Source organism: Symsagittifera roscoffensis, chromosome 2 (genome assembly GCF_963678635.1).
Source record: "Symsagittifera roscoffensis chromosome 2, txSymRosc1.1, whole genome shotgun sequence".
In the NCBI taxonomy this organism is placed as follows: Eukaryota; Metazoa; Xenacoelomorpha; order Acoela; family Convolutidae; genus Symsagittifera; species Symsagittifera roscoffensis.
In genome coordinates this window covers 37,606,484-37,622,692 of record NC_087063.1, presented here as the reverse complement: position 1 = coordinate 37,622,692, position 16,209 = coordinate 37,606,484, and the positions used below count along the sequence as shown (strand labels likewise).

Sequence of the window (16,209 nt, the reverse complement as noted above, 5' to 3'; positions counted from 1 at the left end):
AAGTGCATATATACTCAAAATAATTATGAATGTACATCTGTAGTTAACAGAGCATACACGAAAAAACTCACCAAGACCTATATAAGTCTTCACTACGCTCATTACTCTTAAAAAACATCTTGGGTGCAACTAATTTCAACTTGATATGTGTGAAGTACAATTTCAATCTATATTGACGTTTGGTCCAAAAAAAGGTTCAAATAGCCTTTTTCCGCTTAAATTCACCTATTTGCTTGTAAATAGGCCAACTATTCTACCATTATCTCACCTAATTTTATTGTCCTGATGATAACTCACGAAGTCAACAATGAAATCAGCACATGAATTGGTTATTTAAAAAACTACTTAGCAAATATCTAAACCAAACTAGAACTTCACCATAAATCAATTTAAATCAAATCAATCTGCGCTACAAGCAATAGGCATTGTTCGAAAAAGCTTGCACGTCTTTTGCACGATCATTAGTTATATTACTACTATTACTTCTACTGCTTCTGTTAAAACTAGAAACTGCGCAATCGAGAAGAGATAATCTGTTTTTGGAAATACACGAGTCAGATTTGTGAGAGATCAGTTTTAGTTTTGGTGCTGCTGCCTGAATTAGTTTGCAAGGAGAGGGGCGGGCGGGATCTAACATGGGAACGTACGCGTAATTGTTGTTAAGGCTATTACTATTATTGACATTTGCATGAACAGTTTCTAGGGAACAGTTTGTGCAGTTAGTGTTTGTTGTCGCAGTTGTTTCGAGCCCTGCTTCATTGCTAACGTCTAATAAAGAGAGCGAGGAGCGGATTAACTCCTCTTCTCCTGTCGCCTCAACACAGTTCTCCTCTCGTCCAGCCCATTGCATCCAGGGGGGTACCTGCATCTGCGTCCCACCGCAATAGTGATGAGTAGGGGCTCTGAATACTGATGTTACTATGTTAGGAGTGGAGGTTTGGGCCGGTCCACGTACTGCTGTGTTGTTATTCTTACAGGCACTCAATTCAGGGGAAGACCCCATTGAGGAAATGGAAGAGAAGGGAAATGGTGGCGGCGGCGGCGGGGGTCTTGCGGGGTGAGGGTTGTTTCTATTCAGTTTCGTCGATTTATTCTCTGCGTGGCTTGTATTGACAATGGGTTGCGATTGGTAACTATGTGCATTGCGTCTCTTACTGCCATCCAATATGCGACGGCTATTATCCTTTTTTCCACCATTTAACTCATTGCGGTGCCAGTAGCGCTGATTGAATGTCAAGGGAGTTAGTGCACGCTGAATTAAAGCATTGTCATCACGTGCAAACGAAGTGAGTCTTTGTGGATGCACCTTGTATCTGTAAGCAGGCGCTATGGTGTCTTTTTTTGATTGACGCAAATTGTTTCTGTCTATAAAAAATGGATCAAACTGATAGAGCTTGTTTGTTTTCACCGTATTATGTAATTGTGCATTCAGCGGGCGGCTGGGTTGGACTAGCGTCTTCACCTTCTGCCTGTTTACATCAGCAACTAAACAAAGCAAACATACAATGGAGAAGGGTTAATATATTTGGAAAACACCAGTTTAATAATTAGTGGACAGGAAAGCTCAGCACGAATAATAGACGTCGCACAAGGAAAAGAATAATGGAAATTGCATGAACACATTCATATTTAACATGCTGCTTACACTTGGATTTTCATTATCAACTCCATGGTATTTCAAAATGATGAATTGAAATTCAGATCAAGTTGAAAATTGAAAACACCAGCTCACGCTGGAGAAACTGACCCCCTGAACAACAAAACAAAAAAGAGCAAGACGGAAAAACTCCAAGATACTAAAATGACATCTTAATCTCGGTCTTCCGCCAAAGTCTGTCAAATTTTCGCGTAACAGTAATATTAATTGACATCAACTTTGAGTATTGATCCCAAATATGTTGTCGAGAGGTCGAAATATTGAAGAGGGATAGGGTACAATAGTGCTGATGTATCTGTTCATATTAATGGTGCAATGGAGATTCAATTACGATCGAAAACAGTCACGTCATCACTATGACGGAAGGAAATAGCCATTTGTTTGAGAGACAGAGAGGAATTTATGATCCGCCAATAAGTTTGACGGAGATGTGTTTACAAGTGAATCATGTGATAATTAGCTGAAGGGATTGGCGTTCTATTTCTTTATTAATGAAATAGTGCAGTGGTTATGTCATTTGGGTTTTTTCCCAGGTGCTTACTTTTTGCACTATTTCTCTATCACCACGGGTAGGGAGACGTAACCTAGAAAGAAACTTCTTGATTAATAATCAGAACAGCAACGAGCTTGGGCTCCTCTATTCAAGTCCATTACATCAAAACATAGTAACAGGCTGCATTTGCTCTCCTACCTAGCTGAGCAAACATAAAGGTATATGAGATTATGAAGCGAGTTCAGTTGATAGATTAGATCACGCAATCAGCAGAGCCCACAAACTTGAGAGACATAGGCATTTCGATTGGGTAAGTGTAAAGATTACTATGCTACAAGATGGCCACGTACTTTCTGATTTTCTACCCTTTTAGCGGCTTCTAATTGCCCTAATTTTTGAAATACGGTTTCTCGACATTTTTGTGGAAAAATCGCTTAATATAGCCAATAGGCCGTTAGAAAAACTGAATGACAAAAACAGATATTATTGTTAGAAATCAGTCAGTGCTCTTCATGAAATTCTTCTTCTGAATTTAAGAGAAAAAAAACACCTCTGAAAAGTAGCACTTTTATTTGCGACTTAGTTTTGAAAAAAAAAAATAAAGTTCGTACTAATACAATTTGCTTCGCAAGTGTAAATACTGGCTAATTTACGCCTTCGAAACAAGATAACTCAAATTTTGGACCTTTCAATCTTTTCATTTCAAAGTTTCATTCCATTTTCTCGTTGAAATCAAAAATTTGCAACTTCTATGTCCCGTGACAGTAGAAGTCAATCAAACTTTTCGTGACTTTTCATTTTCTGCTGTTCGATAGTGGTGTTTGCCTTCCTTTAAACAAAGGAAAAGAAGCAAACTTAACAAGAAATCAAAAGTCAAACCGCGAAAAAAAAATTTAGCGTGAACAAATTTTGACTTCTTCCTGAAAAATCACCAAGACCTATAAGAATTTTCAATAGTTCAGGACTTAAGAAACCTCGTCCTGATTTCTTTTTCGATTTTACAAAGTGTGGCCAGCTTGATTTATCTAAAGCCAACAATATTATAAACACCTTTTGAAATTGTTATGCAAGGGTTTATACTTAAATCCACTGCGCGGGGTCGTCTGAAAAGCAAATCACTGCCAAACATCATCCAAAAGACAGAGTTAACATGCAAAACACAAAATTAGTCAAGCGCGGCATGCTTTGACGAAACAGACGCCGTTTACCATGGTTTCATACAACGAAATCATCGAAACACGAAACGAAAAAGTATCAGCGAACAAAACGCGAAAAGTTTCAAACACCTTCACAAATAATAGTTCTTTAATTAGCACAATGACATGTAAACCTGTGAAAAAATATTCCCGAAAACCTGTTTCGAATAACCTTTCCAAGCAAATATTTTGTGAGACGAGCTCTTCAATTGCTTTCAGTAACAGATTTTTTTGTGGGGAATATTTTTATTCGCATCAATCAACACTCGAGTAAGAACAAAACTCAAGATTACATGACCGACTAGATAGCTGGTACTAATCCAGGGTACTTACTGCAAGCGGCGTGAAAAACAGAACAATTACTTGGCTTTAATCAAAAACTGAAATAGATTCCTGGTAGACTTAGAATGTCGAGGACCGGTTTTTTAGCAGACCGGTTTTTTAGTATAAAATAAATTTAGGTCTTTTAGCAGACTTTGAGTGACAGCTTTGTAGAGGCAGCAAAAATAGACGCATAATTGATTGACTGAAGTAAAATGGCGATTAATCTTGGGGTTGAGCTTTCCTAATTAAGACAATTATCTCACAGTTTGTCAACGAAGTTCTAAGCGAAACAAATTAGTTTAACGGCAAACACTGATTCACGCGCAGTATTCCTCTCATGCCGGATCTAAGAGCAGCGGAGCAAGCATATTCTACTTGCAAATGCCGCGTTTGAAGTTAGTGTTCTGACTTTTCAATTGTTTTGAGTCTGCCAAAAAACCTAGCCCCTTTCATTTAGGTGGATGGTGGTTTTGTGTCTTTGTCTTGTTGAACGCATTCTTAAATGCTGGCGGCAAAGAGTGCCTCTTGGTAGTTCCTAGACCATCTCTTTGGCGGCTGCTGCTGCTACTGTCGGCGGAATCATTCGGCGGCAAATTTTGATTGACTCCTATTCTGGGTGCTGGTTTTTGTCTACGGTGAGCCGCTTTGGGCGAACAGGGCACCAACTCAGATTCAAATGCCACCTGGTCGTAGTAAGAATCTAATCCACGTTCAGGGCTAAGTGCTCCATGTTTTTGCTTATTTTTTGCAAAAAGCCCCCGTAGCTGAGGCGGTTCATCTGGCAGACGCCGCGAGCCCCCAATTTCATGTTTTGATTTATTGGGCCCATGATTTGGAGAAAACTGGGGATTAAGTGAAGCAAAGATTCGTGGTGGAGCAACAATCAAAGTTGCATCCTGTGCCACCAGGGTAGGGGGAGCAGCAACTGAAATGGGACCGGGGGCGACATGTCTAGGGTGTTGTTGGGGACAGAGTGGGGGGCTGATTAGGTTACATGGCGGATGGCGATTATGAGGTAACGGTCTGTGTTGTTGTTCACCTGAATGGAGAGTCATTCTGTTCTGGCTGCTCTGACAGTAGGCCTCTATAACCTCGAAAATTTTGGCATCATGATCCAGTGAGCGACAATCCAGTGCTAGACCATAAAACAAAACAAAGCACACTATTAAAGCATGTTGTTGGTACTTGCTTCTCTTGACCAAACATAAGATTTTTCTTATAGTGCGACTGATTGCATTTCGTTTTATGACTCAAAAAGATGATTGGTTCAACCCTCGGAAAAGGGACCTTACAAAGGATAAATAAACGGTCTACTCACTTTTCCTACTGTTCAGCTCCGCTAATTCTTCAGCTCGGATTTTCTCTGAAACAAAAATAAATGAATAAATACGATACTATACGAAGCATTTGTACCGAATATATACGAAGCATTTGTACCGATTATAAACTTTTCAGCAAACAACAAACGCTTAATCAAGGAGTCCAAAGACCCGTAAGCCATACCCCACATCCAGAATAGTATTCCATACAAAAGTAACCCACACCAAAGAATCATATTCCAAATCATCCCATACCAGCACAAAAAATGTCCAGCGTCATACTTGAGGAAACTGATAAAATTAAGACAATGAAGTCATATCATTACATTCGCAGCAAATTACAATATATTTCTACAAAGAACAGATTTTATCTATGACCAAAACTCAACAACGCAAAAAGTTGCTTGTCTTGGATGGAAATGATTTCACTAAAAAGCGTGATAAGAAATCTTCCACTACTCGCGTCGAGCAAAAAAGTTTTCTTATACGTGTCTAATGACACTTATAACTTGCATCGAAGTCATTACCTATTTCAGCCACGAGCACACCCATGAGTTTAACCCTGGTCGCGTAGAAGCAGGGCAGTTAGATACTCAGCTCTAATCCTGTTAACCACGAGTGCATAGCGGCGAGCCTTAAGACAGGCAACGATAGCTCAGCGATTCGGCTTTCACTACCCTAGCGTTCAGCGTTGAACCCTCAATCGGAACAAAAGGGTTAAACCACTTGAAGTGATTTCGACGGCAGACATTGATTTCGACATCATTATCTGTATAGGTGAAAAGATGACAACGAAGGATTGTTTATTCTGAGGACATGAAAAGATAACGGTTCTTCAAAAATTTGCGTTTGCCATCGAATTTTACAGGTATATCCATCTCAATTTTACCAATTCTACACAAAAGTTATATTAAAGCAGTGCTACTACAAATAAAAACCGTAAAAGTATCGAGAAATCAATAAAAATCCGTATGATAATTTGAACCAAAATTTGCAGCAAAATCTTCCAACTTGGGTCCAGTTCAAACCTTCGTAGATTATCGTCATACTGTCAGCAGAAACTTGCCAACATCTCGGCATTTTGATGCATTTTTAATTGATTTTCCAAAATCATTTGTTTGGAGTTATAGCCCTTTTACAGCCAATTTTGCCTTTCCCGCCATTCATTAAACCAGTTATATCTACATGGTGGTTTAAGTTACAAATTTTGTTGATTTCTAACTAAAATTTGTAATCTATCGTGGATCGATTGTTTGATTTTTTGAAAAATAGTCAAAGGCTTCGCCAATCAAGCCAGTTTGAAATAGTCTTCAGGCTTTGACATTTCAAAACAGCAGAAACCAATTATGAAAACGCAGTTTTCAATAGAGCAGGAAAAAAAACTAAGTAACAGTGCGGGAGCTACAGACTTATTTGACCGAAGTAATTAAAGCTGGACAATATAAGAAACATCAGTTATTTTGTCACTAATTTCCAATTATTACACAAAACTTTTACTGTTCCTACCAAACTTTTAGAGAAGGAATGAGCTATCGCGAAGGCAATATTTCCTGCCAATTTAGACTACCTCAAAAAAGCTCAAGGTTCAAGCGAGGCATCAGATTAAAGACATTTCTTTAAAAATTGAAGAAAAAAATTGTCAAGCAAAAAAGGCCACTCTAATTCAAAGCAAAAGCCATTATCTTTTATTTTAAGCGAATAGCTAATTAAAAACCTTGAGGTACTTCACCAACGTGTTGTTGGGGACAGAGTGTGGGGCTGATACCTCTACGCTACAGATTCATGATACCTTGAAGCTAAAGTGCTATTTGTAATATAATAGTCTGTGTTAATATCCTTAGCATTGGCTGTACTTAATAGCTGGTTATTGATCAAAACGAACACTTTCAAAGTGAACACATTTTGTCGCAACAATACTTGCGTCGCAACAATATTTGCGTCTTAGGTTGGAAAAAAGAAAGATCATACTATAACACAAGATTTGCTTGTTGTGTAAAAAACACAGTTAATTAAATTACAATTTGTGAACTTCGTTGATTATCTCGCTAAGCTCTTTAAACTTGAAAAGTAATTGACTTATAGCCGTTTTTGATCAAATCAACAAAATTTGAGAGAAGCCGTATCAAAAAAATACTTAATCGTGTTAAAATTCTATCTCAACTCGTTTAAGCAACAAATTAAAGCAACTTTTTTGAAACTAACTTAGGCGGCGACTTTCCACTTTTGTTGTTGGAGGGCGTAACTTTGCATAGCTCAAAAAATTAGAGTTCGGGTTAATTCATGCTATCGAAAATATAGTCAACAGACGATTTGGAACAGTGTTAGTGAACAAAAATGAATTGTACGAACTTCAATTAATGAAAGATAGAACAGAGAGCTAAACCCAGAAAAACCACAACAACGAGTCGTAAGATTTTCACCATACATCATCAACATCAACATTAAAAAAACGCGCAATGCCTGAAGTCAAATTTCAAGCCTGGTTTTTTTTCGTATAATTGCATGGATAAATCCAAGTTCTGATAAAAAAGCAATATCTAAAAATATACTTGGTCTTTATCATCAGCTCTTAACTAGATGGTTTTGCTCAGGATAAAAATTTTTGGATGTGGTGAGAAGCCGTAGCGTGGGGTATGTAGCTTGCTAAAAAGCATGGAAGAACAGTGAGTGACGAACTTTTTCGGAGCTAAACAAAACGTACGAGCGCCTTCTTGATTGCCATATATTTAATATTAGCATAAATAACGCATGGATGCTCGATTTTTCTTTACCCTTCGGCGTGTTCGAGTGTCCAGTTCTGCTAGTATAAGCATATGTACTTGAACTGGAAGAAACGGATACTGGGTTGGCCATACACAACCAATCTAAACAGACCTCCGCCTATTCTTAATTCACACTAAATTCTCACTTCTATATTTTTTATGCACGCTTACAATAGGAATATTTCACTTGGAACAGATAATTTTAAAAAGGCCAACTGAAAAAAAGTTTGAAAAGAGTCAATGAACGCATGAAAACAGAAACTGGCATGTTTTTTTGAAAACATAGCCAACTGACTGTTGGAAAAGAGTAATGAACGCAAAGATGATGAAAAAAACGCCTTGTTTTTTCAAAAACCTTTAATTTTTTGATTTCAAAAAAAATATAGACAGCCTCTAAGCTCTTTGAATTTGTAGAACAATTTTTGATGGACACTTTTTTGTTAAAATTAACCCAATTTAAGAAAACTGGATCAAAAGACAAAACTTTTATGTCGCTGAGAAATCTGATAATTTATTTCCATTTTCGAAATTTTTATTCCGCTGGGAAATCTAAAATTAAAGCCAACTTTTGTGACCTGTACACTATAGTTGCTCGATAGTGGAGTTGGTTTTCCTTTAAAAAAAGGAAATAAGTCAAAACAAGAAATCAGAAAAATAAAATTTGAGCGTGAACAACCAAACTTTTTCCCGAAAGAAAACGACTTTTGAATTTCAAAAAAAAATAGACGGCCTTTAAGCTCTTTGAATTTGTAGAACAATTTTTGATGGACACTTTTTTGGTAAACCAGAAAAGCATTCTATTTATTTGAAAGTCAGTCGATAAAAAAAACTGGCAGGCAAACAATAACCCAAATACGCAATGACTCCCAGAAAAAAAATCAAAAAAACGTGTCGACAAAAAAAATAGTTCCGACCGGGATTCAAACGTGAGACCTAAGGTTCGCAAGGCACGCGCGCAACAGCTAGACCAGATTTCATACCAAAACTGTGATTTCTACTTCATTAACTTATTCAAGGCCCTCTTGAATGCGACAAACAACTTAACAACAACAAAAAAACTTCAGTCTACTCGATTATACTGCACCTTTTAGAAATAATGCCAATATACAGCTGGAATTTTTGAAAAGCTTAAGGAAAATTCATTGATTAACGCAGAAGCGAAGTTGAACTTCGCATACACAAGCAAAAACATGACCGATAACGCTACTAGGCTACTGAATGATTTAAACTTGGAATTTACAAAACTTCGCAAGCGACGCAAGCCACTTATGACGCATCAGCAATACCAGTAAATTTGAAAAAAAAAGAAATATATCAACTAACATGTCTCAATTTAAAGAGCGGACGCATTTTAGCTAGTATACGAAAAAGTTCATTAAGAAACATCTGACCCCGCCCAGGTTCAAACTCTCTTATTTTGTTGCTGGTCTCATTCCCTACCTCTACGCTACAGATTCATGATACCTTGAAGCTAAAGTGCTATTTGTAATATAATAGTCTGTGTTAATATCCTTAGCATTAGCTGTACTTAATAGCTGGTTATTGATCAAAACGAACACTTTCAAAGTGAACACATTTTGTCGCAACAATACTTGCGTCGCAACAAAATTTGCGACTTAGGTTGGAAAAAAGAAAGATCATACTATAACACAAGATTTGCTTGTTGTGTAAAAAACACAGTTAATTAAATTACAATTTGTGAACTTCGTTGATTATCTCGTTAAGCTCTTTAAACTTGAAAAGTAATAGACTTAGAGCCGTTTTTGATTCAAATCAACAAAATTTGGGAGAAGCCGTATTAAAAAAATACTTAATCGTGTTAAAATTCTATTTCAACTCGTTTAAGCGACAAATTAAAGCAACTTTTTTGAAACTAACTTAGGCGGCGACTTTCCACTTTTGTTGTTGGAGGGCGTAACTTTGCATAGCTCAAAAAATTAGAGTTCGGGTTAATTCATGCTATCGAAAATATAGTCAACAGACGATTTGGAACAGTGTTAGTGAACAAAAATGAATTGTACGAACTTCAATTAATGAAAGATAGAACAGAGAGCTAAATCCAGAAAAACAACAACAACGAGTCGTAAGATTCTCACCGTACATCATCAACATCAACATTAAAAAAAACGCGCAATGCCTGAAGTCAAATTGCAAGCCTGGTTTTTTTTTTTCGTATAATTGCATGGATATATCCAAGTTCTGATAAAAAAGCAATATCTAAAAATATACTTGGTCTTTATCATCAGCTCTTAACTAGATGGTTTTGCTCAGGATAATAATTTTTGGATGTGATGAGAAGCCGTAGCGTGGGGTATGTAGCTTGCTAAAAAGCATGGAAGAACAGTGAGTGACGTGAACTTTTTCGGAGCTAAACAAAACGTACGAGCGCCTTCTTGATTGCCATATATTTAATATTAGCATAAATAACGCATGGATGCTCGATTTTTCTTTACCCTTCGGCGTGTTCGAGTGTCCAGTTCTGCTAGTATAAGCATATGTACTTAAACTGGAAGAAACGGATACTGGGTTGGCCATACACAACCAATCTAAACAGACCTCCGCCTATTCTTAATTCACACTAAATTCTCACTTTTTCTATATTTTTATGCACGCTTACAATAGGAATAATTCACTTGGAACAGATAATTTTAAAAAGGCCAACTGAAAAAAAGTTGGAAAAGAGTCAATGAACGCAAGAAAACAGAAACTGGCATGTTTTTTTGAAAACATAGCCAACTGACAGTTGGAAAAGAGTAATGAACGCAAAGATGATGAAAAAAACGCCTTGTTTTTTCAAAAACCTTCAAGTTTTTGATTTCAAAAAAATATATAGACAGCCTCTAAGCTCTTTGAATTTGTAGAACAATTTTTGATGGACACTTTTTTGTTAAAATTACCCAATTTAAGAAAACTGGATCAAAAGGCAAAACTTTTATGTCGCTGAGAAATCTGATAATTAATTTCCATTTTCGAAATTTTTATTCCGCTGGAAAATCTAAAATTAAAGCCAAATTTTGTGACCTGTACACTATAGTTGCTCGATAGTGGAGTTGGCTTTCCTTTAAAAAAAGGAAATAAGGCAAAACAAGAAATCAGAAAAATAAAATTTGAGCGTGAACAAGCAAACTTTTTCCCGAAAGAAAACGACTTTCGAATTTCAGAAAAAAATAGACGGCCTTTAAGCTCTTTGAATTTGTAAAACAATTTTTGATGGACATTTTTTTGTTAAAATTAACCCAATTTAAGAAAACTGGATCAAAAGGCAAAACTTTTATGTCGCTGAGAAATCTGATAATTAATTTCCATTTTCGAAATTTTTATTCCGCTGGGATATCTAAAACTAAAGCCAACTTCTGTGACCCGTAAACTATAGTTGCTCGATAGTGGAGATGGTTTTCCTTAAAAAAAAGGAAATAAAGCAAAACAAGAAATCAGAAAAATCAAAATTGAGCGTGAACAAACAAAAATATTTTCCCGAAAAAAAAAACAACTTTTGAATTACTAAAAAATATAGACGGCCTTTAAGCTCTTTGAATTTGTTGAATAGTTTTTGATGGACACTTTTTTGCTGAAGTTAACCCAATGTAAGAAAACTGGATCAAAAGGCAAATTGTTGATGTCGCTGAGAAATCTGATAATTAATTTCCATTTTCGAAATTAGAAGTCGATCACAGTTTCCGTGACCTTTACACTTTTGCTCCTCGATAGTGGAGTTTGCCTTCCTTTATGCAATGAAAAAACACTGAACTTAAAAAGAAATCACAAGTCAAACCCCGAAAAATTAAAATTGCGATTGAGGAAATTCTAACACTTTTTCCCGAAAAAATACCAAAAAAATCAGCAAGACCTATATAATAGTACTCACTGCGTTCAATACTCTGCACAACTTCTGCTATCTAATTTCAAAGAAAAAAATGTGGCCTTCAAGTACTTCGAACTTCAAGAAAAACTTACGATTGCCACTTTTTAGATAAAACTCACCCCATTTGAGAAAACAAAGCAATGGGTAAATTTATATTCCACTGGGAAAGCTAAAATTGAAGCCAACTTTTGTGACCTATACAACATAATTGCTCGATAGTGGAAATGGCTTTTCTTTAAAAAAAAAAGGAAATAAAGCAAAACAAGAAATCAGAAAATTCAAATTTGAGCGTGAAGAAACAAAAACTTTTTCCCGAAAAAAAAAACAAGACATAAACACAGAAACGAAGTTGCACTTCGCATATACAAGCAAAAATATGACCGATAACGCTGCTGGGAAAAACTGAATGAGAAAGACTTTTACAAAGAAAACAAAATTTCTTTTGTGACGCACGCCAATTATGACGCATTCGCAGTACTAGTCAATTTAAAAAAAGAAAAGTAACTTGTCTCAATTCATAGAGAAGTCTATGTAGCAGTAATGAATTGAAAAAATAAAATATAATAAAAAAAAAAACGATTTTTTTTAAAATTGAGACTTTTTGCGAAAACCAACCCCACACACGCTATATTAACTACAAAGTGATAAATTTCGCTCATAGTAACAAATCATTAATGGCAAATAAGCTCCTTCAACCCATTTAGAACGATTTCTGTGACGAATAAAATCTCCTCTTACGCGTTTATAGCGCGAAATACATCGCGCGTTAATTGTCTCAAATTGTCCAAAATGGCAATTTTTAAACCCCGATAACTTTATGAAAAATAATCACAGGTAAAATATCTTATCAAATTTAAGGTCAGAAAAACAATACTTTTTGAATGATATAAAAAAAATCCCGTCAAAAATGGCTAGTTAAGTCGAAATTTGTCTGAAGAAAAAACACCCCGAGCTTAAATATTCCGCTACTTTCGTTGCGAAAGTCGGAACAATAAAAGTCTGTGTTAAAATCCTTAGCATTGGCTGTAATTAATAGCTGGTTATTGATCAAAACGAACACTTTCAAAATGAACACATTTTATCGTAACAAAATTTTCGTCGCAACAATATTTGCGATTTGGGTTGGAAAAAAAAGATAGTTCATACTATAACACAAGCTTTGCTTGTGTAAAAAGTCATCAGTAAGTACATTCATTGACTCTACAACAATTTCTACGGACAGGGCGAATTTACGATTTTTGCAAGGGGGCTGATGTTAAAAAACTGACTACTGAATTCAACTTTCGATGAATCGGCGACCGATCATTTTTGAGAAACATGAGGGGTAGCCATAAATTCGCCCCTGCTTATGTATGCAAATAATTAAATTTTCTTTCGAAGCACGCATCTCAGCAAAAATATCAAATAGCCAAGAGTTATCTTGGTTGTTTTTCTTGTGCGAGAGATGCCTGAACGGAATTTCTGTTGACTGACCTGATTTGCGATTGCTCTTTTTGCGTGACACTTTGGGGCTTTTGACTGCGTCCTTTAACAAACAATTCGGACAATTGATTTTGAATGAATTTTTTGATAATTAAATTTTTGAAGTATTAATTGAGTGAGCTCACATTAGACTGTCTGGCACAGAGAATGAGTTCAGATGGTGTCATTGGAGGATTGGGTCTGAGCTGAGTAATGTCGAAACCCCCTGTAGTGACAGCAGTCCCGTTGCAGCGTCCGGCGCCCATCGAACTGGGACTGTGATTTGCACCTGTACTTCTCTAAAAACAATAGCAATCACATATCATTGGGTCTAGGTCATTTTGCAGTCAAGTTTTTAGCAGACCGATATCTTAGCAGATTCAAAAAACTAACATGTCACAACGCTAACTTTAAATGCCGCATTGGCAAGTAGCGAATGCTTACTCCCCTTTGCTTTGCAGCACTTACAATATACACGAGCAGTGTCCGGCAATGAGATCACCAGCGGTTAAGACAATCATTTTTGTTGGGACATTGAGACGACAATTTAATTCTACAATCGCTTCATTTCTGAGGAATAAAAAACCGCTTCAATGTACGTACGAAAAATTCACTAAGAAGGTTCGTACTACAGCACTAGCTTCTCGCTAGCGTAAATAACAGATCAATTTGCTTACTCATTTAATATAAAATTTCAATAACAAAATGAATTTCAAACTTGTTCCTCCCAAAAGTCGAGGTTAATAGTCAACAGTTGTTTAGTTGAACAGTTGTTTAGTTAACAGAAAAAACTACTGATCTGTTTTTTTGAAAAATAAATCAACTTTCGAATTTCAAAAAAAAGTAGATAACCTTAAAGCTCTTTCATTTTTAGAAAACTTTCTGATTGACAATTTTTCGATGAAATAAACACAATTTGAGAAAACTGGATCAATGGGTAAATTTTTTTATTCCGCTGTCGAAACTAGAAGTCGCTTACGTTGTTGGTGACCTTTACACTTTTGCTGTTCCATAATGGAGCTTCCCTTCACTTTAACAAATGAAATGAGCTTGAAGTCAAACCACGAAAAATCAAATTTGAGCCCGAACAAACTTTAAGACTTACTGAACAAAATTAACAGAAATCATTAAGAACTTTATGAGAAGCTTCACTACATCCATTGTCATGTCGTCTTTTTCACCTAGCACCGGCACGAGGGGTAATTTAAATTATTCAGCTTTTTGCAGCTTATTTAGATTACTGTATTTCGAAATTAATAGAATTTCTTGAAAAACAGTCAGATAATTGTCCTAACTAGGGAGGCAAAACCCCAAACTACGCGTCTTTTTAAAACTGTTAATCAATTATGCGTCAATTGTTTACTAAGCAAAGTAAACACCTAGCATAGTAGTAAGACTTTGACATTGAGAACGTCAAATCGACTTCTAGCTGCCCTGCCATGACAACGATATATTCAAAGCTTACCCCATTTGAGAAAACAAAGCAATAGGTAAATTTATATTCCACTGGGAAAGCTAAAATTGAAGCCAACTTTTGTGACCTATACAACATAATTGCTCGATAGTGGAAATGGCTTTTCTTTAAAAAAAAAGGAAATACAGCAAAACAAGAAATCAGAAAAATCAAATTTGAGCTTGAACAAACAAAAACTTTTTCCCGAAAAAAAAACAAGACATAAACACAGAGGCGAAGTTGCACTTCGCATATACAAGCAAAAATATGACCGATAACGCTGCTGGGAAAAACTGAATGAGTAAGACTTTGAGAAAGAAAACAAAATTTCTTTAGTGACGCACCCCAATTATGACGCATTAGCAGTACCGATCAACTTAAAAAAAAGAAAAGTAACAACCTCAATTTATAGAGTAGTCTATGCAGCAGTATTAATTTGAAAAAATTAAATGTACTAAAAGTAAAGCGAATTTTTTTTTAATTTGAGACTTGCAAAAACGATCCCCCCACACGCAATATCAACTACAAAGTGATAAATTTCGCTCCTAGTAACAAATCATTAATGGCAAATTAGCTTCCTTCAAACCATTTGGAACGATTTCTGTGACGGATAAAATCTCCTTTTACGTGTTAGTACGCGAAATTCGCGCGTTAATTGTCCCAAATTAACCAAAATGGCAATTTTTAAACCCCGATAACTTTATAAAAAAAAGTCACAGGTAGAAAATTTTTTCAAATTTAAGGTCAAAACAACAATACTTTTTGATTGATAAAAGAAAATCCCGTCAAAAATGGCTAGTTAAGTCGAAATTTGTCTGAAGAAAAAACACCCCGAGCTTAAATATTCCGCTACTTTCGTTGCGAAAGTCGGAACAATAAAAGTCTGTGTTAAAATCCTTAGCATTGGCTGTAATTAATAGCTGGTTATTGATCAAAACGAACACTTTCAAAATGAACACATTTTATCGTAACAAAATTTTCGTCGCAACAATATTTGCGATTTGGGTTGGAAAAAAAATAGTTCATACTATAACACAAGCTTTGCTTGTGTGAAAAGTCATCAGTACATTCATTGACTCTACAACAACTTCTAGGGACACGGGCAAACTTCGGATTTTTGCAAGGGGGCTGATGTTAAAAAACTGACTAATGAATTCAACAGTCAGATAATTGTCTTAACTAGGGAGGCAAAACCCTAAACTACGCTTCTTTTTAAAACTGTTAATCAATTATCCGTCGATTGTTTATTAAGCAAAGTAAACACCTAGCATAGTAGTAAGACTTTGACATTGAGAACGTCAAATCGACTTCTAGCTGCCCTGCCATGACAACGATATATTCAAAGCTTACCCCATTTGAGAAAACAAAGAAATAGGTAAATTTATATTCCACTGGGAAAGCTAAAATTGAAGCCAACTTTTGTGACCTATACAATATAATTGCTCGATAGTGGAAATGGCTTCTCTTTAAAAAAAAAGGAAATAAAGCAAAACAAGAAATCAGAAAAATCAAATTTGAGCTTGAACAAACAAAAACTTTTTCCCGAAAAAAAAACAAGACATAAACACAGAGGCGAAGTTGCACTTCGCATATACAAGCAAAAATATGACCGATAACGCTGCTGGTAAAAACTGAATGAGTAAGACTTTCAGAAAGAAAACAAAATTTCTTTAGTGACGCAC

At 35.9% G+C, this 16,209-nt stretch overlaps 1 protein-coding gene across 10 annotated transcripts in view; it reads right to left on the bottom strand.

The window, feature by feature from the left end:
* Positions 1-308: 308 nt before the first annotated feature.
* The window catches only part of LOC134840622 (rho guanine nucleotide exchange factor 7-like), a 90,879-nt gene continuing 74,978 nt past the window's right edge, over positions 309-16,209 (bottom strand). For 2 of the 10 annotated variants that reach the window (XM_063856559.1, XM_063856560.1), the window contains 5 exons: positions 13,221-13,373; positions 13,087-13,138; positions 4,989-5,033; positions 4,710-4,805; positions 309-1,485 (listed from right to left, as the gene is read on the bottom strand). In XM_063856559.1, coding sequence (XP_063712629.1) covers positions 410-1,485; positions 4,710-4,805; positions 4,989-5,033; positions 13,087-13,138; positions 13,221-13,373 — 1,422 coding nt within the window. In that variant the 3' untranslated portion in view covers positions 309-409. Of the gene's footprint in view, positions 3,254-3,533; positions 3,679-4,709; positions 4,806-4,988; positions 5,034-13,086; positions 13,139-13,220; positions 13,374-16,209 lie in introns of those variants that run through there. The other 8 variants (XR_010162432.1, XM_063856562.1, XM_063856564.1 and 5 more) reach the window with 8 other exon arrangements.